At 51.3% G+C, this 25432-nt stretch overlaps 1 protein-coding gene and 1 non-coding gene across 3 annotated transcripts in view; one reads left to right on the forward strand and one right to left on the reverse strand.

Moving 5' to 3' along the window:
- Positions 1-2145: 2145 nt before the first annotated feature.
- The window catches only part of SUPT5H (SPT5 homolog, DSIF elongation factor subunit), a 54972-nt gene continuing 31685 nt past the window's right edge, over positions 2146-25432 (reverse strand). For both annotated transcript variants that reach the window (XM_060257885.1, XM_060257886.1), the window contains 13 exons: positions 19523-19669; positions 16813-16959; positions 14541-14666; positions 14343-14427; positions 12384-12488; positions 11401-11503; positions 11021-11148; positions 9550-9655; positions 8988-9146; positions 6576-6744; positions 5680-5883; positions 4029-4124; positions 2146-2642 (listed from right to left, as the gene is read on the reverse strand). In XM_060257885.1, coding sequence (XP_060113868.1) covers positions 2499-2642; positions 4029-4124; positions 5680-5883; positions 6576-6744; positions 8988-9146; positions 9550-9655; positions 11021-11148; positions 11401-11503; positions 12384-12488; positions 14343-14427; positions 14541-14666; positions 16813-16959; positions 19523-19669 — 1719 coding nt within the window. In that variant the 3' untranslated portion in view covers positions 2146-2498. The remainder of the gene's footprint in view (positions 2643-4028; positions 4125-5679; positions 5884-6575; positions 6745-8987; positions 9147-9549; positions 9656-11020; positions 11149-11400; positions 11504-12383; positions 12489-14342; positions 14428-14540; positions 14667-16812; positions 16960-19522; positions 19670-25432) is intronic.
- Positions 14984-15055, forward strand: TRNAA-GGC (transfer RNA alanine (anticodon GGC)). The gene has a single exon. It is a non-coding gene; the product is annotated as a tRNA-Ala (tRNA).

Genomic DNA, 25432 nt, shown 5'->3' on the forward strand with positions numbered 1-25432 from the left:
ATTGTGCAGGGGGTTGGACTAGATGACCCTGGAGGTCCCTTCCAACTCTGTGGTTCTAGGATTCCACCCTGTGAATTTAGGGGGAGGTGTTTGTGAGTCTCCTGCATTGTGCAGGGGGTTGGACTAGATGACCCTGGAGGTCCCTTCCAGCTCTGTGATTCTAGGATTCTATCCTGTGAATTTAGGGGGAGGTGTTTGTGAGTCTCCTGCGTTGTGTAGGGGATTGGACTAGATGAACCTGGAGGTTCCTTCCACCTCTGTGATTCTATGAACTTCCTGACCATTAGAGCGGTTCCTCAGTGGAACAGGCTTCCTTGGGAGGTGGTGGGCTCTCCTTCCTTGGAGGTTTTTAAACAGAGGCTAGATGGCCATCTGACAGCAATGAAGATCCTGTGAATTTAGGGGGAAGTGTTTGTGCAGAGGGTTGGACTAGATGGAGGTCCCTTCCAGCTCTGTGATTCTAGGATTCTATCCTGTGAATTTAGGGGGAGGTGTTTGTGAGTCTCCTGCGTTGTGCAGAGGGTTGGACTAGATGACCCTGGAGGTCCCTTCCAACTCTATGATTCTATGAACTTCCTGACCATTAGAGCGATTCCTCAGTGGAACAGGCTTCCTCCTTGGGAGGTGGTGGGCTCTCCTTCCTTGGAGGTTTTTCAACAAAGGCTAGATGGCCATCTGACAGCAATGAAGATCCTGTGAATTTAGGGAGAGGTGTTTGTGAGTTTCCTGCCTTGTGCAGGGGGTTGAACTAGATGACTCGGGAGGTCCCTTCCGACTCTAGGATTCTGACATTTTCAGTTCACTCTTGCCTTTCGGAATAAGGAGATTAAGGAACGAGGAAAGGTTGAGGGACTTGAGATGTTCAGTCTGGAGAGGGGGAGATTGAAGTGGGGGGGAAGGAGGGCTCTCTTAAAGTCTTTGAAGAGGCGTCACTTAGAGGAGGGCAGGGAGCTGTTCCCGCTAGCAGCAGAGGAGAGGACTCACAATAGTGGGTTGAAATTAAAGGCAGGAAGGTACCAGTTAGCTATTAGGGGAATCTCTAGTCTTACAGTCAGAGTGGTTCCACAGTGGAATGGGCTGCCTAGGGTGGGGGTGAGTTTCCCCTCCCTGGCAGCCTTCAAGGAGCAGCTGGACAAACCCTTGTCAGGGATGCTCTAGGGCTGATCCTGCATTGAGCAGGGGGGTTGGACTAGATGGCCTCTAGGGCCCCCTCCCAACTCTGGGATCCTATGGATGGCATTTAGAGATTCCACTTTTTTCTTCTTTTCCTCACAAAATAAAAACCAAACCAGACATCTGGTCAGACTTTAAAGGGCTTCATCTGATGAAGTCCAGATACACAGGTGAGACTGATTTGAAACTTAAGGACCCCATTTTCACAGAACTGTCATTTACACTCTAGGTATTTTGGGGGGGGGCTCATGTGGGCCAAAGTGAAGGCATGAAACCATCACATGGGGTCATGGTAAGGGTGCTGGTCTGAGAGATCCAGGTTCAAATCCTCAGTTGGCCATGGAAGCTTGGGCCTATCAGATATATTAAGACATATTAGGGAGCCAGTTTGGTGTAGTGATGAAGTTCGTGGACTATTCTCTGGGAGAACCGGGTTTGATTCCCCACTCCTCCACTTGCAGCTGCTGGAATGGCCTTGGGTCAGCCATAGCTCTGGCAGAGGTTGTCCTTGAAAGGGGAGCTTCTGGGAGTGCTCTCTCAGCCCCACCCACTTCACAGGGTGCCTGTTGTGGGGGAAGAAGATAAAGGAGATTGGGAGCCCCTCTGAGGCTCTGATTCAGAGAGAAGGACAGGATATAAATCTACGGTCTTCGTTTTCACAAGGGTGTCGGGAGGATAAAATGGAGACTAGAATGATGGAGAGAGCATGAACAAAGTAATACAAATAATATATCTGAAGCCAGACTGGTATTTCATCTGTGCAGTATATTGAAGGGTGGCCAGGTTAGTCTGTCTGTAGCAGCAGAGAAGAGCCCAGCAGCGACTTAAAAACTAACCAAATCTGTGGCAGGTTAGGAGCTTCCATGAGTCGTGGCTCACTTCTTCAGCGTGGAAACATTTAACTGGAGATTCTGTCCCAAAGGAGGAGGCCCAGAGGTGGGGAGTTTCTTTACCCCAGGCAAACACAGCAAGTGCATGAGAAGATTTTTATTGCAGCAAGCGACACGCTAGTTGGTTCCGTCTCACAGGAGGACGCGAAGCACTGTAAGAAAGAAACAACGGCCTCCGAACCCTCTACATTCTCTGCCCGTTTTTGCGGAGGCCCCTGGACTCGTGATGCAAAAGGGGGAAAAGGCTGTTCCCGTTCCCTAAAACCCACAAATTTCCTGTAACGGGGAAGGGAGAGAAATAAACGGGGATTGGAGGGACACAGTGCGGTCAGGGGCCCCTCCGTACAAGGGCAGGTCGCGTCAAGTCTGGAGGCGACGCGCTCACAAAAATAAAACCCGCAAGATGCACGGACCAAGTCCTTCCCTGTCCCCTCCCTACGCCTCCAGCAGCTTGCCGAGGAAACGGAGGTTGAGGATCTTGAGCTGGTCGTCGAGGTCCATCCGGACGATGCCGTCCTCGCCGTCGATGCTCAGCAAGACGCCCGTGGCCTCCCGGTCCTCTCCCAAGATGACCTTCACCTGCAGGGAGAGGGGAAAGCTGAGCGACGGATCCCCCCAAAAAGAGAAGCCGCGAGGGCGTAGTGGCAGCCATAGGAATTGCCGGTTTTAAGGGCTAAGGAGAAATTGAATATCAAATTGAACACTAGGGGGAGTAAAACACCAGGCAGGATGAAACAACCCCCCCCCCCCCCAAGAAACTGGAACTTACAAGACTGATGAGAATGCAGAGAAGATCTTTGCTAGAAACAGGCCTCAGATTCAGCAGGAGCTCACAGGAGCACAGCTCCTGAACCTTTCTGACAGCTCCCCCTTTTCCTCCCCACCTACCTGCCTTGTCCATGGAATAGTAGGTGCAGCTGCATAACAATCCCTTGATTAGGAGAGCGGGCAGCCAGCCACCAGGGGCTTTGCCACACCCGCAGCAGCCCTCATTCACCCCTGGAGAAGCCCACACCACCCTTTCTCCACTTTTTACGTGATTTTAGGCGGCAGGTGGCTTGCTGGCCTTTTAACTGGGGGAGGGGGCGGCCCAGGAGAGCCCCAGGTGGGAAAGGCCTGCTTGGGCTGGCTGGATCTCTACCAGGCCTTGCTCGCCCGGGGTTCTCCTTTTTTACAGCAGGCTGCTTTTGGCTGGGGGGTGGGGAGGTATATGTTAATGAGTTATGCAAATGAGAGCTCCACCACCTATCTTCCTACAAAACGACTCCTGGTTATTTCTGTTCTTAAAAGAGTTACTTTCTCTATTAAAATTGTGTTACAGCCGGGGCGGTTTTTTTTTAATATGAAAAAGCCCAGCAGGAACTCATTTGCATATTAGGCCACACCCCCTGATGCCAAGCCAGCCGGAGCCACATTCTGGTGCGTTCCTGCTCAGCAAAAGACCTGGTTTTCTGCTGGTGAGTTCCAGTCACAGAAGGTATTTATGTGCAGGGCATCAAAACTTCAGACAGCATTCATCCAGCCAATTAAAACCTGATTTGCCATAAATTTATGTATTCAGCTCAGCTGGAGAAACGTTAGATCTGATTTCCGTTGCACGCTTCCCCCCTGTAATCGTAGGACTAGCTAGCACCCGTATCCCCTTAGCAACTTCTTACCTAATAAAAAGAGCCATGCTTTACTTTAAGGAAAATCGCTAGATGCAATGTTCTCATTTTAGCTGGCAAACCAGCCTCTGCAGAGACCCCTTAATATCCTCATTGTGCTGTACGAGAAGTCTCTCTTGGAGGGTTCATTTTAGACATATCTAACTGGGATTTTCTAGATGTGTTAAGCTAATGAGAGAAAACCCTCACGGAGCGATACGGATTCTGACTTTGGGGGCAAATGAGACCATTTCCCATGCCAGCACTGCAGCAGCGTATCACCTACAGGTGGCACTTCTCGCCAGAGCTTTCGACGTACCTTATTGTTCTTGGTGGGTGTGACCGGCTCCAGGTGCTCGCTCGAGATGCTGACCACCTTCTCGCTGTCCTTCAGGTAGACAGAGCACATCCCACCCTGGGGAGCGGAGAGGAGGCGACGGGATTAGTCAGCTGCAAATGACGGGGGCTCTGGGCTGCTTCTGGAGGCAGGGGAAAAACTCCTCCCTGAGCTGTTTTGGGACTGTCCCTGCCTTCTGTTTGCCCCCACCAATGCTAGAGTCGTGAGGGTAGAGGAGACACAAGCTGCCAAGATGCTGAAAAGGCTGCAGAAGGCCAGTTCCCGATATACATCAAGGAAAGCCCCTTGCGTTGGGGGAAAAGTGCCCGGGTCCCGGAATGGTTTGGTGCAATCCAACCTCCTATACCTTCCTCCCCCACAACAGACACCCTGTGAGGTGGGTGGGGCTGGAGAGGGCTCTCACAGCAGCTGCCCTTTCAAGGACAACCTCTGCCAGAGCTATGACTGACCCAAGGCCATTCCAGCAGCTGCAAGCGGAGGAGTGGGGAATCAAACCCGGTTCTCCCAGATAAGAGTCCGCGCTCTTCACCACTACACCAAACTGGCTCACTCTGTTGCACACACAAAAGATTCATGGATTGCATCAGATAGATTCATGGAGGAGAGGTCTATCAGTGAATACTAGACCAACGGAAACCGTTACATTCAGAGGCAGTAAAACCTCTGAATCCCAGTTCCAGGAGGCAACATCAGGGGCCATCAGGAGAAGCCCTCTGCCCCATGCCCTGTGGTTGTTCCTCTAGAAAATGTGCTTGTCCACTGTAGGAGACAGGATGCTGGAGTAGATGGGCCCCTGGTCTGATAAAGACTGTACGTTTCTTTTAAAGCTCAAACACAGTGTCAGCTCTTGGCTTATTTACTCTGCAAACCTTATGCAACTCCCAAGAGAGGCAGGCCTCACTCTTACAGGCTATCACTGCTGCCAATCGATGTCCTCTCCCCCCTTTCCAGCCAACCCACATCTACCGTCTTATTAGGAAGGGAATTGAAAACAAATCAGCCAGTATCATAATGCCCCTGTATAAATCGATGGTGCGGTCTCATTTGGAGTACTGTGTGCAGTTCTGGTCGCCGCACCTCAAAAAGGATATTATAGCTTTAGAGAAGGTGCAGAGAAGGGCAACTAGAATGATTAAAGGGCTGGAGCACTTTCCCTATGAAGAAAAGTTGAAACGCTTGGGACTCTTTAGCTTGGAGAAACGTCGACTGCGGGGTGACATGATAGAGGTTTACAAGATAATGCATGGAATGGAGAAAGTAGAGAAAGAAGTACTTTTCTCCCTTTCTCACAATACAAGAACTCGGGGGCATTCGATGAAATTGCTGAGCAGACAGGTTAAAACGGATAAAAGGAAGTACTTCTTCACCCAAAGGGTGATTAACATGTGGAATTCACTGCCACAGGAGGTGGTGGCGGCCACAAGTATAGCCACCTTCAAGAGGGGTTTAGATAAAAATATGGAGCACAGGTCCATCAGTGGCTATTAGCCACAGTGTATGTGTGTATATAACATTTTTTGCCACTGTGTGACACAGAGTGTTGGACTTGATGGGCCGTTGGCCTGATCCAACATGGCTTCTCTTATGTTCTTATGACCCTGTGTCTACTCACGGTCACGCTTCGGATGACTCCCGTCTGCCCCACGACCTGGCTGTCCAAGTATGTGTCTCGGACGATGACCTGGATGTCGGTGGTGACCCAGTCGCTAGAGCTCTGCTCGATGCCGGAGCCGGGGGTGTGAGGATTGTAGCCGCCTGGAGAGGGAGCCCCGGGGGTCATGGGGCTGTAGCCCACGGGGCTGGGGCTGGGGCTTGCCTGCAGCAGGGGGGAAAGGCAGAAGAGAATGAGAGAGCGGAAGAGCCGGCAGGGGAAAGGTCAAAACGGCCCATAGCTGGTTAAGCCCGGCAGCTTTCAAGCCCAACAGAGCAGGATGATTGCAGAAAACTGATGAACGAGCAGGGTCCTTGTGACATTTCAAACCAGCGAGTGAACTCACTGATCACGAGGCTGCTGTTTTAGAACCTCAAAGGTATATTTAGACCTCGCCTCACTGACCGGAAAGACGGGCAGGGAGGGGGAAATGTGGGATCTGCTGTTGGAGGATGCAGTGACGGACACAGGCAGAGATGGCTTTAAAGGAGCATCAGATAGATTCATGGAGTGGTCTAGCAGTGAATACTAGACTAAAGGAAACCATCACATTCAGAGGAAGTAAAATCTCTGAATCCCAGTTCCAGGAGGCAACATCAGGGGTCATCAGGACAAGCCCTCAGCCTCTATGCCCTGTGGTTGTTCCTCTAGAAAATGTGGTTGTCCACTGTAAGAGACAGGATGCTGGAGTAGATGGGCGCCTGGTCTGACCCAGCAGGGCTCTTCTGATGTTCTTCTCAGGGGAAGGCCTCTCTGCCCTGTTGTTGCCCCTCCAGAGGAACTGGTTGGTCATGCAGGGTTTCTTACTTTCAAGTTGTATCACCACCCCCTTTGAGCATCAAGTTTCCCAGCCATACCTGGTAGGCCATAGGTGACGGTGTTGGGTGGTAACTGGCCGGCGAGTGGGTGTTCTGGTAGCCAACGGGACTGGGCGCCACTTGATGGAAACTCTGAGGACTTGGGCTGGGCTGGTAGGAGCCCTGCGGGGACGGGACAGCGTAGGGAGAAAACTGGTCTGTGTTGTACCTGCAGTGGGGAAGAGAGAGAAGCAAAACCATTCAGCAGACAAAGGAGTGGTGCCAACAGCGGAGCAACCCGGATTCAGCAGAAGAAATGTAAAAGTCTGTTTCTCCTAAAAATACCTGTTTAGATCCATGAAGATAGATCCATGTGGGTAGCAACGTTCACAGGGTCTTGTGAGCAAAAATTGTGTTTTGTGAGCTACTGGCATAAAAGTTGTGAGCTATTGAATGGATTAGTGTGCTCTGGGGTTATCCTTCCTGAGCTAAGACAAAAATTGTGAGCTGGAGGCTAAAAATCTGTGAGCTAGCTCACGCTAACTCAGCATAGAGGGAACACTGGTGGGTAGCCATGTTGGTCTGAGTCCTTTAAGAGCAACAAAGTTTAATTCTGGGTAAAAGCTTTCATGTGCCATGCACACTTCTTCAGATACCTGAATGCACACGAAAGCTTCTATCCAGAATTAAACTTTGTTGGTCTTAAAGGTGCCCCTGAACTCAAACACTGACCATTTCAAATTCATGACACTGGTAACTGAACAGACTGTAAGAAAGTGAAACCCCATAGTTTTGACCACTAGGTGGTACGGCTCTGTACTCAGTGAGCTTTCCAAATTCATCCTAAGGCTGGGTTCTTGTCAGATTTAAATAAAGCTAGCTGACCCGTCAAATATTTCCTCACAACAATGTTACTAGTGCAACAACAAAATGTATGCTAATCATCTATGGTTCTGATACTTCTAATTACAAAAACAAATCCCTAAACATCTACAGGCCAGAAGAAGAAGAAGAAAGGAAGAAGAAGAAAGAAGAAGATTATGACAACCATAGAGTCTCAGAGTGGCTCACAATCTCCTTTATCTTCTTCTCCTACAACAGACACCCTGTGAGGTGGGTGGGGCTGAGAGGGCTCTCACCAAAGCTGCCCTTTCAAGGACAACTCCTATTAGAGCTATGAGTGACCCAAGGCCATTCCAGCAGGTGCAAGTGGAGGAGCGGGGAATCAAACCCGGTTCTCCCAGATAAGAGTCCGCACGCTTAACCAATACACCAAACTGGCTCTCTGAATGTCTGAAAAAAGAATCCTTTTCTCAACAGCTCATACAAATAACACGTGTATCAAAAGCGGGCACGCACACAAAAGCTTCTACCCAGAATTAAACTTTGTTGGTCATAAAGGTGCCACTGGACTCAATCATAAGAACATAAGCATGTTGGATCAGGCCAATGGCCCATCCAATCCAACACTGTCACACGGTAGCCAAAAACCCCAGGTGCCATCAGGAGGTCCACCAGTGGGGCCAGGACACTAGAAGCCCTCCCACTGTTGCCCGCCCCCCCCCAGCACCAAGAATACAGAAGATCAATGCCCAAGACATAAGAGAAGCCATGTTGGATCAGGCCAATGGCCCATCCAGTCCAAGACTCTGTGTCATACAGGGGCCAAAAAACCCCCCCAAGTGCCATGAGGAAGCTCACAGGTGGGGCTAGAAGTCCTTCCACTTTGCCCCCCCCCCCAAGCACCAATCTTTGTTCTTTCATCTTTTTTGGGGGGTGGGGAGGGTTGATCTTATATCCTTGTTTTCTGTACACCACTATGATGGTGACGTTCTTTATTTATATCTCGCTTTCCTCCCCAGTGGAAGGTCCGAACTGGCTTCCCTCCTTCTCCTCTCCTCCATGTTATCCTCAACAACAATCTTGAGAGGTAGGTTGGGCTGAGAGAGAGTGACTGGCCTAACGTCACCCAGCGAGCTGCCACGGCAGAATCGGGCAAACTGAACTGGGACAGTAACTTTTCCAGGCCCTGCAGCAATTCTGGTCGGCCAGCCAGGCCCCGGGAGGCTGCTGCACAGTACATCTGGGCCCTGCGATCCCTGCCTGGCCCCGGGGAGGCTGCTGCACAGCGCAGCTGGTCCCCCCGATCCTCGCTGGCCAGCCAGGCCCCAGGGAGGCTGCCACATGGCTCGGTTCGGCCCAGCAATCCCCGGGGGTCACACCAAGTGACCTCGAGGGCTGCATACGGCCCTCGGGACGGGGGTTCCCCACCCCTGCACTACACCAGTCAGGCTGAGGGAGTGGGGCTCAGCGAGCTGCCACGCCAGAGCAGGCTTTTGAAGTGGGGCCTCCCAGGGAACGACAACCAGCACAGCACTCTTGAGCACGACAGCGGCACCGTCCCATTTGAAGAAACACAAGCGAGGAGCTCTGCCCAGGCCCGAATCCCTTTCAACTACGGTACACACTCACATGGCAGGGGTGCCGGGCGTCTGAGGGTTGTACGGCGGGTTAACCTGCGGGGAAGATGGATCAGGATAGCCCGGAGTCTGTGGGTTGGGTGTTCCCCCATAGCCTTGTGGAGAAGGGGTGGGCTCGTCGTCAAAGCCGTAGTCGAAATCTTCTTCGGCTCTGTGGAAGAGGCAGGACAAGGAAGAGATTGGATTCATACCCCGTCCTTCACTCGGACTCTCAGAGTGGCTTGCAGTCTCCTCTCCTCTCCCCACAACAGGCACCCTGTGAGGCAGGTGGGGCTGAGAGAGCTCTGAGAGAACTTCTCTTGAGAGAACAGCTCTGAGAGAACTGGGACAGACACAAGGTCACTCCAGCAGCTGCACGTGGAGGAGGCGTGGGGAATCAAACTCAAATCTTCCATATTAGAATCTGCCACTCTCCACCGCTACGCCAAGCCGGCTGCCTCACTCCCAGGAGACAAAAGATCTCGGGCGACGCGCGGCCACCTTTCCTCCCATCAACGACTGCGTCGACCTTGAGCTCCTTTGCCGCACCCCTCCTTCCACTGAGCGGCACCCACCTGGAGGGGGTGTTGGGGTTATTGGGGTCCCAAGCCCCGCTCTGTGCGGGGGTCCGGCTGCCGTCATGCAAGGGCGTACGAGAGCCGTAGTGAGGAGTCCGGTTGCCTGGAGGAAGAGGGCATCGTTAATATGTATATCCCCCAGAGAGCACTGAGATCTAGTTCTCAAAATCTTCTAAAAATCCCTGGACCAAAGGAGGCCAAACTGAAAACAACGAGGGAGCAGGCCTTCTCAATAATGGCTCCCCAATCGAGGAATCAGCTACCAGAGGAGGTGCGAGCCCTGCAGGACTTCAATCAGTTCCGCAGGGCTTGTAAAACTGTCCTCTTTCAACTGGTTTATAAGATGGAATCCTGAAAGTGACACCTAGGCATCTTGATATATACGTACTGTTCTGAAGCACCTTCAATTTATAGTGGTTTTAATTTAACTTATTTATCTAATTGTGTTTTAACTGTATTTTATTGTATAAATTGTATTTATTATAATCATGGTACACTCCATGTCTTGTGAGCCGCCCTGAGCCTGCCTTGGCGGGAAGGGCGGGATATAAATAAAAGTTTATTATTATTATTATTATCTTCCCAGCCCTTGAAACGCGGGTTTGCGCTTGCAGACGTTTCAGTGCTTTGCTAACTTTTATTGAGGAGCAGTGTGAAATACAGCCCATTAGGAAAAAAAAAGATGCCCCGTGTGCCTACAGATTTGAAACGGGTGTACGGCTCTGGGTAGTAAGAGACTGAGGCACTGAACGGAGAAATCCACTATCAGAGGCTCAGAAACCTGTCCTTCCTGTCAAAGACAGTGTTGGAGGAAATTTATGCACCACAAGGGATGGAGTTGACAGAGAGAGAGAGAGAAGAAGATACTGGATTTATATCCCGCCCTCCACTCCGAAGAGTCTCAGAGCGGCTCACAATCTCCTTTCCCTTCCTCCCCCACAACAGACACCCTGTGAGGTAGATGAAGGTATTGGATTTATATCCCGCCCTCCACTCCGAAGAGTCTCAGAGCGGCTCACAATCTCTTTTCCCTTCCTCCCCCACAACAGACACCCTGTGAGGTGGGTGGGGCTGAGAGGGTTCTCACAGCAGCTGCCCTTTCAAGGACAACCTCTGCCAGAGCTATGGCTGACCCAAGGCCATGCCAGCAGGTGCAAGTGGAGGAGCGGGGAATCAAACCCGGGTCTCCCAGATAAGAGTCCGCACACTTCACCACTACACCAAACTGGCTCTTGAGAGAGAGAGAGAGAGAGAGAGAGAGAGTGCATTGGCTGAACAAACACTTATTAGGGATGCTTTAGGCTGATCCTGTATTCTGCAGCGGGTTGGATTAGATGCCCTTTATGGTCCCTTCCAACTCTGATTCTCAGTACTAACCTTCTCCTCCACCCCGTCTTGCTGACCCACAGGAAGGTCATTTAGTGACTCCTTTCCCGCCCCACACCAAACACGAGCCCCACTCACTCACCTTCATGCAACGGAGTATGTGAGCCATACATTGGTGTCTGGGACCCTGAGCCGTACATGGGTGTCTGAGAGCCGTACATAGAGGTGCGCCCGTAAGCTGAGGTCATGCCACCTGGCCTCTTGGAGCCGCTGTGGAAAGAGAAAGAAGCTCTGGGTCAAAGCTGGTATTCCCCACCCTGAAAAACCAAGTGAACTTCAGGTTACCCCATAGAAAGGTCCGCAAGCCACACCTGTGCCCACAGGGAATTTTTGGTGAGGTGAGAAGGATAAAAAACTAAGCAAGGGCAGAACCTGGATCTCGAGGTCCCCCACCCCCTCCCCACCCCCCGGAGGTGGATCTCTAACCCCAGCTCTGCAACAAGCCTTCAGGCTGGCTCTTACACTGTGGTGAGACGCTGCCGGTCCACAGAGATCGTCTGGCAGGTGGAGTGCAGTTCCACGCGGGCCGTGGACTCCGTGGCATCCTTGACCACGCCGATGTAGCCTGGGAGAGACAAGAGTGCCGGTCAGCCAGCAGGACACCAAAAGGGGCGGAGAAGAAGGCCCCGCAAGCAGAAGCCTTTCTGCTGGACTGTTGGGAAACCAGATCTCTAAACCATGTGGAGTCTCTCAAGACCATGTCAGGCTGGGCCATGTGTGTATTTAAGATTAGGTAGCAGTGATATAAATTTCATAAAGGACACAGACAAACACAAATATATATATTTTTAAAAACTTAAAACACGCTTAAAACGTTACACTCATTAGCCTTAAAGATGTTTCTTTATATTTCTCCCATGGGATCCAGAAAACTCTGGCTTTCCTTCCTTCCTCAGGGGATGGAGGGGAGCCTCAGCCAATAGAAGAAAGAGAGGATTGGCTCAGTAGCTCTGCTGTGCGATTGAGAAAGCCTGGCAAAGCAAGCTCTCCCTCCCCCCTTCCTCCCCAAGGGAGGAGCCTCAGCCAATGAAGAAAATAAGAGGTTTTGCTCTGTAGCTCCTGTGCGATTGAGCAAGCCTGACAAAGCAAGCTGTTATGCAGAAGGAAGCAAGAGAGAGGGAGAAGGAAGCAGATGACAGCCAGTTGCTCGGGGTCCGGATAGGAGCCCTCCGAGGGCCTGATTCGGCCCCCGAACTACATGTTCGACACCCCTGCTCTAACCCATTTCTACAGAGTTTTCCCACCTTTCCTCCAAAGAGTTCAGGACAGTGTATGGGCTCCTCCCTTCAAGCCCGCTTTATTTGCACGACTCCACAGCAATGTAGGTCCTGTCACCCAGTGTACTTCTGAGCCCAGTAGGAATCTGTCAGCACTGCCCTGCCCTGGTTCTTCCGGGTACCCGGTCGATGCCAACTCCCCTCTCTCCCCAAAGAAGGCAACCTCACCTTTGTAGGGCCCTTGTGAAATCCGCACGGTCTGCCCAATGAGGTCATTGTCTCTGCGCCCACGACCCCGGCTCATTCCGCCTCCTCCAAAGCCGCCACGTTGCCCTGCAGGGGCGAGGAAGAGGGGGCAGAAAATAAAGACAGGTCTGGATCCAACCGGTCACTGACTCCCAAAAGAGCACCAAGATGCACAGGCTAAAGACCCCAATCGTCATCTCTAGAGAACACCAGTCTGCTGTTCCCGTGCTTAGTGCTGTGTGAGTGATCCATGAGCAAGCTGACAGGTGGGAGAGGCCTTTTTGACAAAGGGAAACGCTAATATATGCTCGTTCCCGTCAAAGGCTTCTTTCTGCGCCCACTAGCCTTTGGAAAATATGAACTTATATGGAAAGCCTCGACTTCGGCTTGGTTGAAGGAACAGTTCATAGTTCCATATAAGTTCATATTTCAAAAGTGCCTAAAATTTGAATGGCTGCGGAGCCGTTGTGAGCACCAGCACTTTAAATCCACCGCTTTGCAACGGTCAGAGCGACTTTGAAGCTTTTCAGAGCTGGAAACTGACATGTGCACAGACAAGGACTATTAATGCCGTAGGAACTGTGCAATCCAATAACTGAAGACGTGTATTTAGCGTATGCTATATTGTGAAGTCTGTCTGCGTATTTAACAACGCTGAGTATTTTTCAACAGCTCTGCTCGAAGTCTGCTGTTTCCGTTTAAAACGCATCTTCGGAGGGATTATTTATATTTTCGTTATTTATGTTTTTCGTTATTTCCCACGGTTTTGTGTTTGTTCACAGTTCCCCAAGAAAGCCTGCAAGTGGGGAATATTCTTTCTCAGCCAGCAGCAGCAGAAAACCTCCACGTGGGCCGTGTCCCCTTTGGGAGAGGGGAGTGACGTGCAATTTGATAGGAGTGCCTTTAATCTCAAGAGCGCCAATCACCCAGCATCTTCCAGGAGGGACCGTAATTCAGAAGAATGGCATGCACTCTGAATTTAATAGATCTGAGGTCCGCTGCTCAGTATTCCCAGCTTCAATACTCTGAGGCTGAGACCACATGCAACCAATGTTCCCACATGCAACCAATGTTCCCACGCTTCAATGCTCTGAGGCTGAGACCACATGCAACCAATGTTCCCACATGCAACCAATGTTCCCACGCTTCAATGCTCTGAGGCTGAGACCACATGCAACCAATGTTCCCACATGCAACCAATGTTCCCACGCTTCAATGCTCTGAGGCTGAGACCACATGCAACCAATGTTCCCACATGCAACCAATGTTCCCACGCTTCAATACTCTGAGGCTGAGACCACATGAAACCAATGTTCCCACATGCAACCAATGTTCCCACGCTTCAATGCTCTGAGGCTGAGACCACATGCAACCAATGTTCCCACATGCAACCAATGTTCCCACATGCAACCAATGTTCCCACATGCAACCAATGTTCCCACGCTTCAACGCTCTGAGACCACATGCAACCAAATGTTCCCACGCTTCAATGCTCTGAGGCTGAGACCACATGCAACCAATGTTCCCACATGCAACCAATATTCCCACGGTTCAATGCTCTGAGGCTGAGACCACATGCAACCAATGTTCCCACATGCAACTAATGTCCCCACGCTTCAATGCTCTGAGGCTGAGACCACATGCAACCAATGTTCCCACATGCAACCAATGTTCCCACGCTTCAATGCTCTGAGGCTGAGACCACATGCAACCAATGTTCCCACGCTGCAGAGTCTTGTGAGAAAAAAATTCTAGTTTGTGAGCTACTGCAATTAAAGTTGCGAGCTACTGCATCAATTAGTGTGCTCTGGGGTCATCCTTTCTGAGCTAAGACAAAAATGTGTGAGCTGGAGGCTAAAAATCTGTGAGCCGCCTCATGCTAACTCAGCTTAGAGGGAACAGTGCATGCGACCCGTCCCCTCTGACTGTACTCTGACCCACCTCCTCCACTGGGGTGCATGGGGCTGTTGATCCGAGGGCTCATCGGGGCGAACTCGCCGATGGTGAAGTTTATTACGTCCCGGGGCTGCGGAAAGTGGAGGGGAAAGCAGGTTATTTCGAAAAAGGCAATGGACGGCGAGTGCTTGCGCCCCCCCTCTGTACGGATCTCCTCGCTCTGCCCCAAAAAGCATCTCTCACCTTTGAGCCTCCAGCCAGAACCAAGTGGCGCGTCCTGCAGACAAACATGCCTCCGTTTTCCACCAGCTTCTTGCAGTGCAAAAAAGCAAAGCCCCGGAAGAGGTGACGGATCTCCCCCTCGCGCCCCTACAAGGAGAGAAGGAGCAAGTCATCGGGACATGCCGGGCTTTTCTATCTTTTCCTACTTAGAGGAGGAAAGGGATAATGAAAGGTCCCAGGTTCAATCCCTGGCATCTCCAGTTAAAAGGACCAGGCAGGAGGTGATGGGAAAGACTTCAGCTTGAGACCCTGGAGAGCCATGGAGAGGGGCCACAGCTCAGTGGCAGAACATCTGCTTGGCATGCGGAAGGTCCCAGGTTCAATCCCTGGCATCTCCAGTTAAAAGGACCAGGCAGAAGGTGATGGGAAAGACCTTAACTTGAGACCTGGGAGAGCCATGAAGTGGGGCTGTGGCTCAGTGGTAGAGCCTCTGCTTGGCATGCAGAAGGTCCCAGGTTCAATTCCTGGCATCTCCAGTTATAAAGAACTAAGCCAGGGGTGGCCAGACTGTGGCTCGCAAGCCACATGTGGCTCTTTTACACATACTGTGTGGCTCTCGAAAATCCCACTGTCCCCGTCAGCTGACTTTGAAAAGGCATTTCTCTCTATAAATCACTTCTCCAAGTCAAGCCAGCATTTAAAAGGGAAAGGAAAGGAAAGGTCCCCAGTGCAAGCACCAGGCGTTTCCGACTCTGGGGTGACGTTGCTCTCACAATGTTTTCACAGCAAACTTTTTTTTAACGGGGTGGTTTGCCATTGCCTTCCCCAGTCATCTGCACTTTTCCCCCAGCAAGCTGGGGACTCATTTGACCGACCTCGGAAGGATGGAAGGCTGGGTCAACCTCGAGCTGGCTATCTGAAAACCCAGCTTCCGCCGGGGATCGAACTCAGGTCCACGGGGCTTGCCTAGCATTTAAAAAGCCATGCATTTAAAGTTGTTTTCCTTCCACATTTTCCTCCCCATCTATTTTCCTTCCTTCCTTCCTTCCTTCCTTCCTTCCTTCCTTCCTTCCTTCCTTCCTTCCTTCCTTCCTTCCTTCCCACCTACATCTGACATTCATATCTTGCTGCTCTCAAACATCTGACATTTATTCTAAGTGGCTCTTACATTAAACAGGTTTGGCCACCCCCGGACTAGGCTGCAGGTGATGGCGAAGACCTCTGCCTGAGACCTTGGAGAGCTGCTGCCAGTTGAGTCAACAAAACTGAGCGTGGGTATCTGGGGCTCTGGGGGGGGCTTTTTTTTAGGCAGAGGCATTAAATTTTCAGCATAGCATCCAGTGCCTCTCCCCAAAATACCCTCCAAGGTTCAAAAGGACTGGACCAGAGGGTCCAGTTCTATGAGCCCCAAAAGAAGGTGCTCCTACCCTTCATTATTTCCAATGGAAGGCATTTAAAAGAATAAGAACTGCAGCTTTATACTTCGCCCTTCTCTATGAATCAGAGTCTCAGAGTGGCTTACAATCTCCCATATCTTCTCCTTCCACAACAGACACCCTGTGTGGTGGGTGGGGCTGAGAGGGCTCTCCCAGCAGCTGCCCTTTCAAGGAAAACTCCTGCCAGAGCTATGGCTAACCCAAGGCCATTCCAGCAGGTGCAAGTGGAGGAGTGGGGAATCAAACCTGGTTCTCCCAGATAAGAGAGCTCTGGCTGACCCAAGGCCATTCCAGCAGGTGCAAGTGGAGGAGTGGGGAATCAGACCCGGTTCTCCCAGATAAGAGTCTGCATATTTAACCACTACACCACAGGGAGGCAAAGAGGTTGAATTGACCAGCCTCCAAAAGGTGTGCAGCCCCTTTAAATGCGACGGGCAGAACTCCCTTTGGAGCTTAATTGTCTTTGTTACAACCTTGCTCCTGGGCTCCACCCCCAATGTCTCCTGGCTCCGCCCCCGAAAGTCCTCCGATATTTCTTGAACTGGACTTCGCAGCCATTGTCCTCCCTTGCGGTCCCCCATCTAAGTGCCGAGGTCTGACCAGACCAACCCCTGTTGTGCCGCCTCCCCTCCCCCATCCCGCCTTACGTGGGGCCGAAAGGACAGCCCTGGAGCTGAGCAGACATGAGAACACGGCAGCGTCCACGGCCCGCGTGCTGCCAGAGAGGCATGCCCCGAGAAGTGGCGGCCCTAGCGCTACAGCGACGCCCCAGCAGGGTAGGCTACCTCCACTGCGCGGCCCAAGCGAGGCTCAGAGCCCTTCAGAGGCCGGCTCACTCAGCCCCTCCTCCTCCTCACCAAGTATGGCCCGTCAATCACTTTCACGATGTCCTTCACGTGGATGTTGTTCTGCTCCGAGTCCAGGGCCACCGCGAACCGGTTGTCCTTCTTCCGGTTCACTGCCTGGTGCCGCACCGTCACCACCTTGCCGTACATGTTGAGGACCTTGGGGGAGGGGAAGGAGAAGAAGATCGGAGCGAAGGGCGGGGGGAGGAAGGCCCCGCCTGGTGGGGAAGGGAGTGGGGCACCAGACCCGAACGTAGGAGCTCTGGCTCAGCTCTTGCTTTGCAGGCTGAAAGCAAATGCAAGAATGGTCTCTCCGGCCTCCGGTGACGAGAAAGACTTGCCTCAGCCTGAGACCCCAGAGAGCTGCTGCCAGCCCAAACGAAACAAGTCTCCCGTAGAGCAGGGGGCTGCAGCGTGGTGGCCCCCAAGAGCTTTCCTGGTGCCTCCCAAGCGGGAAGAGTCAGGTAAGGCTTGTGTCCAGCAAAACTTCTCATCGGCCACTGGAGGCTTCATTGGCTGCGCGTCTTTAAAAACTGCTTTGGCAGCATTCATGGCGTTCCTCGGCATCCACACACAGCCTGTTTGTCTCTTTTTTCATATGTGCATGTGTCCGGGGGGGGGGGGGGATTGTGGGAGCCTGTGTGCACCTGGGAGTCACGGTGACCTCTCGTGACTGACCTCTCCTGGGGACCTGAAGGATATTCAGAGAGGTGGCTGAATAAAGCCTGCCCCCGCCTCCTGACTGCTGATATTCCAAGAAGGTCTCCCATCTAAGTTCTTGCCTGAGTTAGCCCTGCTTAGCTTCCACATTAACACATGGAATTCCAGATCAACACGTGGAACTCACTGCCACTGGAGGTGGCGGCGGCTAAAAGCACAGGCAGCTTCAAGAGGGGATTGGATCAACATCTGGAGCAGAGGTCCATCAGTGGCTATTAGCTACAGCGTATCATTGGAACTCTCTGTCTGGGGCAGGGATGCTCTGGATTCTTGGTGCTTGGGGCGGGGCACAGTGGGAGGGCTTCTAGCCCCACTGGTGGACCTCCTGATGGCACCTGGGTTTTTTGGCCACTGTGTGACACAGAGTGTTGGGCTGGATGGGCCACTGGTCTGATCCAACATGGCTTCTCTTATGTTCTTCTGTGACACAGAGTGTTGGACTGGATGGGCCATTGGCCTGATCCAACATGCCTTCTCTTATGTTCTTCTGTGACACAGAGTGTTGGACTGGATGGGCCATTGGCCTGATCCAACATGGCTTCTCTTATGTTCTTCTGTGACACAGAGTGTTGGACTGGATGGGCCATTGGCCTGATCCAACATGGCTTCTCTTATGTTCTTATGTGACACCGAGTGTTGGACTGGATGGGCCATTGGCCTGATCCAACATGGCTTCTCTTATGTTCTTCTGTGACACAGAGTGTTGGACTGGATGGGCCATTGGCCTGATCCAACATGGCTTCTCTTATGTTCTTCTGTGACACAGAGTGTTGGACTGGATGGGCCATTGGCCTGATCCAACATGACTTCTCTTATGTTCTTATGTGACACAGAATGTTGGACTGGATGGGCCATTGGCCTGATCCAACATGGCTTCTCTTATGTTCTTATGTGACACAGAGTGTTGGACTGGATGGGCCACTGGTCTAATCCAACATGGCTTCTCTTATGTCCTTATGTCCGGGGCAGTGATGCTCTGTCTTCTTGGTGCTTGGGGGCACAGTGTGAGGACTTCTAGTGTCCTGGCACCACTGATGGCCCTCCTGATGGCACCTGGGTTTTGGCCACTGTGTGACACAGAGTGTTAGATTGGATGAGCCACTGACCTGATCCAACATGGCTCCTCTTATGTTCTTATGTCTGGGGCAGGGATGCTCTGTGTTCTTAGTACCTGGAGGGCAACAGTGGGAGGGCTTCTAGTGTCCTGGCCCCACTGATGGCCCTCCTGATGGCACCTGGGTTTTTTTGGCCACTGTGTGATACAGAGTGTTGGACTGGATGGGTCATTGGCCTGATCCAACATGGCTTCTCTTATGTTCAGAGATCTGACGAGATTAGTTTTGCCTGGGTTATCCAGGGCAGGGTCACACACAGCCTGTTTCAAACATTTTATCATTATGAATCACCAAAGCTTTTTAGGATTTTTTTTTTTTGGGGGGGGGATTCTTCTAGCCCAAATTTATCTCTGGCGAGGTCAGTGTTTTCTACTGAAGCCCTCACTGAGCACCAACCCACCGACAACTCACATACGCCATTTCAATATTCCGCCCCCCTCCACCAGTTTCCCTTTGCAAAAATGCTTGTTTTTATCTCTGTGCATTAGAGAGCAGACGCTTCCACTCCCAAAAAGAAACCCTGCGGCTAAACCAGTAGATCTGGGAGGCTTGTCTGACTGCCCGACCTGCTCTTCTGTTTACAAAAAGGACAATTAAATCAGGGGTGGCCAACGGTAGCTCTCCAGTTGTTTTTTGTCTACAACTCCCATCAGCCCCAGCCATTGGTTATGCTGGCTGGGGCTGATGGGAGTTGTAGGCAAAAAAACATCTGGAGATCTACTGTTGGCCACCCCTGAACTAAATGATTAAGCGGCTGCACTTCTGGAACTTTGTGTTCCGACATGCGGGTCGCTGTGTCCTCAAAGGACAAGGCAGAGAGCTGCTTCTCGAGGCAAGCCGCTCTCCTTCAAAACCACAACCGTAGAGAATGCGTGGCGCACACCCACCTGGAAGGTCTCCCGCTCCAGACGGACGATCACCCCGACGGTCTGGGGGTCCAGCTGCACCAGCTCCCCCCACTCGTGCTGGCCGCCCACGTCCACACCGGAGGCCGTCTCCGAGCAGAGCTGCAGGTCCCGGGGGAGGACTTTGAGCTGCGGGAGGAGCAGAGGCCGTGGGAAGGAGGGCAGGGATGACACGAGAGAAGTTTACAAGATGATGCACGAGATAGAGGAGGTAAAGAAGCGTTTTTCTCCCTTTCTTACAATACAAGAACTTGTGGGCATTCAATGAAATTGCTGAGCAGTTGGGTTAGAACGGATAAAAGGAAGTCCTTCTTCACAAAAAAAGTGATTGACACATGGAATTCACTACCACAGGAGGTGGTGGAAGCTACAAGCATAGACAGCTTCAAGAGAGGGGATTGGATAAGCATATGGAGCAGAGGTCCATCAGTGACTATTAGTCACAGCTTATTGTTGGAACTCTCTGTCTGGGGGCGTGATGCTCTGTATTCTTGGTGTTTGGGGGGAGGCACAATGGGAGGGCTTTTAGTGTCCTGGCCCCACTGTTGGACCTCCTGATGGTGCCTGGGTTTTTTGGTCATTGTGTGAGACAGAGTGTTGGACTGGATGGACCATTGGCCTGATCCAACATGGCTTCTCTTATGTTCTTCTGTGACACAGAGTGTTGGACTGGATGGGCCATTGGCCTGATCCAACATGGCTTCTCTTATGTTCTTCTGTGACACAGAGTGTTGGGCTGGATGGGCCATTGGCCTGATCCAACATGGCTTCTCTTATGTTCTGTGACACAGAGTGTTGGGCTGGATGGGCCATTGGCCTGATCCAACACGGCTTCTCTTATGTTCTGTGACACAGAGTGTTGGACTGGATGGGCCATTGGCCTGATCCAACACGGCTTCTCTTATGTTATGTGACACAGAGTGTTGGACTGGATGGGCCATTGGCCTGATCCAACAGGGCTTCTCTTTTGTTCTTAACTTTGGAAAAGACCCTTCCTGCGTTCGACACGGTCGACCATCGGCTACTGACCCGCCGCCTCGCCGATGTAGGGGTGAGGGGGTCTGCCTTACAATGGCTTGCCTCCTTCCTCGAGGATCGGGGACAAAGGGTGGCAATTGGGGGCGAGCTGTCCCAGAGGCGCACACTGGATTGCGGAGTGCCTCAGGGGGCAGTTCTCTCACCGATGTTATTTAACATCTACATGCGCCCCCTTGCCCAGATTGCCAGGAGACACGGACTTGGGTGCCATCAATACGCAGATGACACCCAACTCTATCTGCTAATGGACGGCCGGCCTGACTGCGTCCCAGAGAATTTAGACCGGGCCCTGCAGGATTTGGCAATCTGGTTGAGGAAGAGCGGGCTGAAACTGAATCCAGCGAAGACAGAAGTCCTTTGTCTGGGTCGGGGCGCTCGGGGAGGGGAAATACTTCTCCCGGTCTTCGACGGGGCGCCGTTGAAAGCGGCGCACCGAGTTAAGAGCCTGGGAGTTTTACTGGAGCCTGCATTATCAATGGAGGCCCAGATTGCAGCCACTGCCAAGTCAGCCTTTTTCCATCTAAGGCGGGCAAAGCAGTTGGCTCCCTTCCTAGAGCGCCAAGATCTGGCAATGGTGCTTCATGCAACGGTCACCTCGAGACTGGATTACTGTAATGCCCTCTACATGGGGCTGCCTCTGTGCCGAACCCGGAAGCTGCAACTGGTGCAGAACGCAGCGGCTAGACTGTTGCTGGGACTCCCTAAATGGGAGCACATACAGCCTGGGCTGCGCGAACTGCACTGGCTGCCAGTTACATACCGGGTTCGTTACAAAGTGCTGGTCATTACCTTTAAAGCCCTATATGGTCGAGGACCTGTCTACCTTAGGGACCGTCTCTCCTCATATGAACCCCAGAGAGCACTGAGGTCAGCCGGGAAAAACCTGCTGACTGTCCCCGGACCGAGAGAGGTGAAGCTGCAAAGCACCCGTAACCGGGCCTTCTCCTCTGTAGCCCCGAGCCTATGGAACCAACTTCCAGAGGAAATGCGGGCCCTGCGGGACCTAGAACAGTTCCGCAGGGCCTGCAAGACCTTCCTCTTCAGACTGGCTTTCCCTGATCGAAATGGAAATTACGAAGGAAACCGCCATCAGAAAAAGTAAATGTAGCACTAGCACTTTTAAAAAATTAACTTAATTTTAAAGCCTAACCAGATTTTAATTAAATGTTTGATGTTTGATGTAGTTTTATTCACCTGTATAATCTGGCTCTGAGCCATGTTGTTAGCCGCCCTGAGCCTGCTCCGGCGGGGAGGGCGGGATACAAATAAAATTTGTTGTTGTTGTTGTTGTTGTTCCTGCTGGGAACTCCCGGCCTCTGCTCGAGACCGGGCAGCAGGTAGGCCAGGGGCATGCGTAGTCCACAACTGCAAACCATGAAACCGGAGAGCACGCAATCGGCTGCTGCTACTTTTATTGCAACGGTTGTTTAAACAAGGCTGCGTAAACAGAACGGAGCTCTTGGGAAGCCACCCCCTGTGAATGTGTCACTTCTTTCCCTGGAGAACGCCAGTGTTTTGCTCCTGGCAAGGAAAGGCTGGGACAGTTGGGGGCACAGTGATCTCATAAAAAAGAGGCAGAGTGGAGAACCAGCAGGCCAGGATTTGGAAAGGGCATGAAGCCAGGCCACCCAGGCAAAAGCTGTTGGAGGCGCAGGGTGACGGCCTCACATATCAAGGGATTTAAAAAAAAGGGGGGGGGGAGAAGCCAAACTGCAACACAGCGAAGACTAAAATAAGAGCGAAATCCAAGAAAAAAAGCCATATAAACCCTTGTGTTAAAAGCAACCAATACGATTACAACACCGCATGCAAGCTTTTCAAGTTTTCCAAAACTCAGAAGTAGAACCCTTTCCCCATCTCTGCTTTTTAAAAAAAAACAAGTACCGTATTTTTCGCTCCATAAGACGCACCTGAGCATAAGACGCACCTAGTTTTTAGAGCCGTTTGTGTGAATTTAGAGGCATTTGTGTGAATTTTTTGCAGTATTCGCTCCTTAAGACGCACACACTTTTCCCTCCACTTTTTTGGGGGGAAAAAGTGAGTCTTATGGTGCAAAAAATACTGTAAATCTCATTTTTTTTAAACATCCATCTAGATGGAAGGAAGGGCTTTGGAGGTCGAAAGCCTGCACCCTGTGATAGGGTATATTGGATAATCAGATTTATACCCCACCATTTTCTCTGAATCAGAGACTCGGAGCAGCTTACAATCTCCTATATCTTCTCCCCCCCACAACAGACACCCTGTGAGGCAGGTGGGGCTGAGAGGGCTCTCACAGCAGCTGCCCTTTCAAGGACAGAGTCTCAGAGCTGCCTACAATCTCCTTTCCCTTCCTCCTCCACAACAGACACCCTGTGAGACTCATGGTAAATCAATGGTGCGATTTTCCCTATGAAGAAAGGTTAAAACGCTTGGGGCTCTTTAGCTTGGAGAAACGTCGACTGCGGGGTGACATGGTAGAGGTTTACAAGATAATGCATGGGATGGGAGAAAATAGAGAAAGAAGTCCTTTTCTCCCTTTCTCACAATACAAGAACTTGTGGGCATTTGATGAAATTGCTGAGCAGTCAGGTTAAAACGGATAAAAGGAAGTACTTCTTCACCCAAAGGGTGATTAACATGTGGAATTCACTGCCACAGGAGGTGGTAGCGGCTACAAGCATAGCCAGCTTTAACAGGGGATTGGATAAAAATATGGAGCAGAGGTCCATCAGTGGCTATTAGCCACAGTGTGTGTGTGTTTATGTGTCTGATCCAACATGGCTTCTCTTATGTTCTTATGTGAGGTGGGCTGGGGCTGAGAGAGTTCTTCTAGAAGCTGCCCTTTCAAGGACAACTCCTGTGAGAGCTATGGCTGACCCAAGGCCATTCCAGCAGCTGTAAGTGGAGGAGTGGGGAATCAAACCCAGTTCCCCCAGACAAGAATCCGCACACTTAACCACTACACCAATCTGGCTTTCTATTTACCATATTAACACCAATAATTATTCATATTAATGAAAAGTATTTTATGGCTTTTGCTTTTGGATAATAAGGACCAGGGCTTTTTTTTGTAGCAGGAGGTCCTTTGCTTATTAGGCCACACCCTCTTGATGTAGCCAATCCTCCTGCAACTTACAGTAGGCCCTGGAAGAAGTCCCCTGTAAGCTCTTGGAGGATTGGCTACATCAGGGGTTTGTGGCCTAATATGCAAAGGAGCTCCTGCTAGAATCCCACCCCTGGGCCACACCCCCTGATGTAGCCAATCCTCCTGGAGCTTACAGTAGGCCCTGGAAGAAGTGCCCTGTAAGCTACTGGAGGATTGGCTACATCAGGGGGGCATGGCCTAATATGCAGAAGAGCTGCTGCTACCAAAAAACAAAAAAAACCCTGATAAGGACTGTGCTTCTGCAGGAGCAATACACAGGATGACGTACAGAATTCAGCTGCTCACAAAAAGAGCAAGTTTCCAGCCCTCAGTTGTGCAGATGCTTCAATATGCCTGCTGACATCTCAGATCACAGTGGGGATATCAAAGAACTACCACCAAGAGGTTTCTTTGGGGGGATGGGGAGGGTGGGGGAGCTGTCCGCCGCACAAGCAGATGGCACAAAAATAACACAAAACTGTTTACCCCCAATTGGAGGAAAGTGTTAAACTGCTAATTTAAACAGGTCTCGGAGCTGAGCTGTTCTTGGAGCCAGCGCTCCCTCTAAACTGAGCGAATGTGAGCCAGCTCGGTTTTTTAAGCCTCCGGCTCACATATTTTTGCCTTTGCTCAAGAAAAATGGCCCCAGAGCAATTAGCCAAATCGCTTACTCGCAACTTCAATGCCAGCAGCTCATGAAGTAGAACTTCTGTTGACAAGACTCCACAGCTTGAAGGGAGCACTGCTCGGAACCGAGAGCACCCAGCTTCAAGCTTATATTTTATATCGCCGTAAAGATATGTCGGCCTGAAGCAGCAGAACAAATTAGGGTTTGTAGAATCTTTCGGGATCAAGTGCTGTGTTCTACTGGAGAAAGTTTTCCTTCCAGACGTTTCGTTCTCAGCTGCGGAGAACATCCTCAGTGGCGTTGCAGCCGGAGCAGGCGCTCTGACCTTCTTGGCTGCTGTGCATTGAGTGGGGCCAGGGCTGCTGGAGAGCTGCTATTTCTAGGCTGGAGGGGGTGTGATGAAAGGGCAATTGGTTTGTGGATGTGCCCATTGTTTGGTGGGGCTTCCTGGAAGGGTAGTGATAAGGAAACTGGCTGTTGAATGTGACCATTGTTCTGTGTTAATTGCTGGGAGGGTTGGAAGGGGTTTGAAGATAAGGAAGATGGTTGTTGACTGTGCTGATTGTTCTGTGGAATTTGTTGGTTATTCTGAGACTTTCTGCAATTTATAGTCTGTAGGGTGTTTTGCAGAGCTGGGTACCAAGATTGGTGGATGAAAATGCCTTCTTCCTTTCTGTTAAAATAGCAGCTCTCCAGCAGCCCTGGCTCCACTCAATGCACAGCAGCCAAGAAGGTCAGAGCGCCTGCTCCGGCTGCAACGCCACTGAGGATGTTCTCCGCAGCTGAGAACGAAACGTCTGGAAGGAAAACTTTCTCCAGTAGAACACGGCACTTGAGCCTGATAGATTCTACAAACCCTAATGATGTTACCAGCCGTGAAAACCTGAAATCTTTGACAGCAGAACAAAGTTTGAGTCAGCGGCCCCTTGAAGACCTACAAAGCTTACTAATTCCGGGCCTAGGCTTCCATTTGCGTGCGCACAAAAGCTGGTATCCAGGATTCAACTTTGCTGGCTTTAAAGGGGGCCCACTGGACTCAAACTGTGTTCTCCATTGCCGGAACGCTTCAGAGAGCAAGCCACAAAATGACTAAGTGCCA

This window comes from Heteronotia binoei, chromosome 17 (genome assembly GCF_032191835.1).
Source record: "Heteronotia binoei isolate CCM8104 ecotype False Entrance Well chromosome 17, APGP_CSIRO_Hbin_v1, whole genome shotgun sequence".
NCBI classification, from domain to species: Eukaryota; Metazoa; Chordata; class Lepidosauria; order Squamata; family Gekkonidae; genus Heteronotia; species Heteronotia binoei.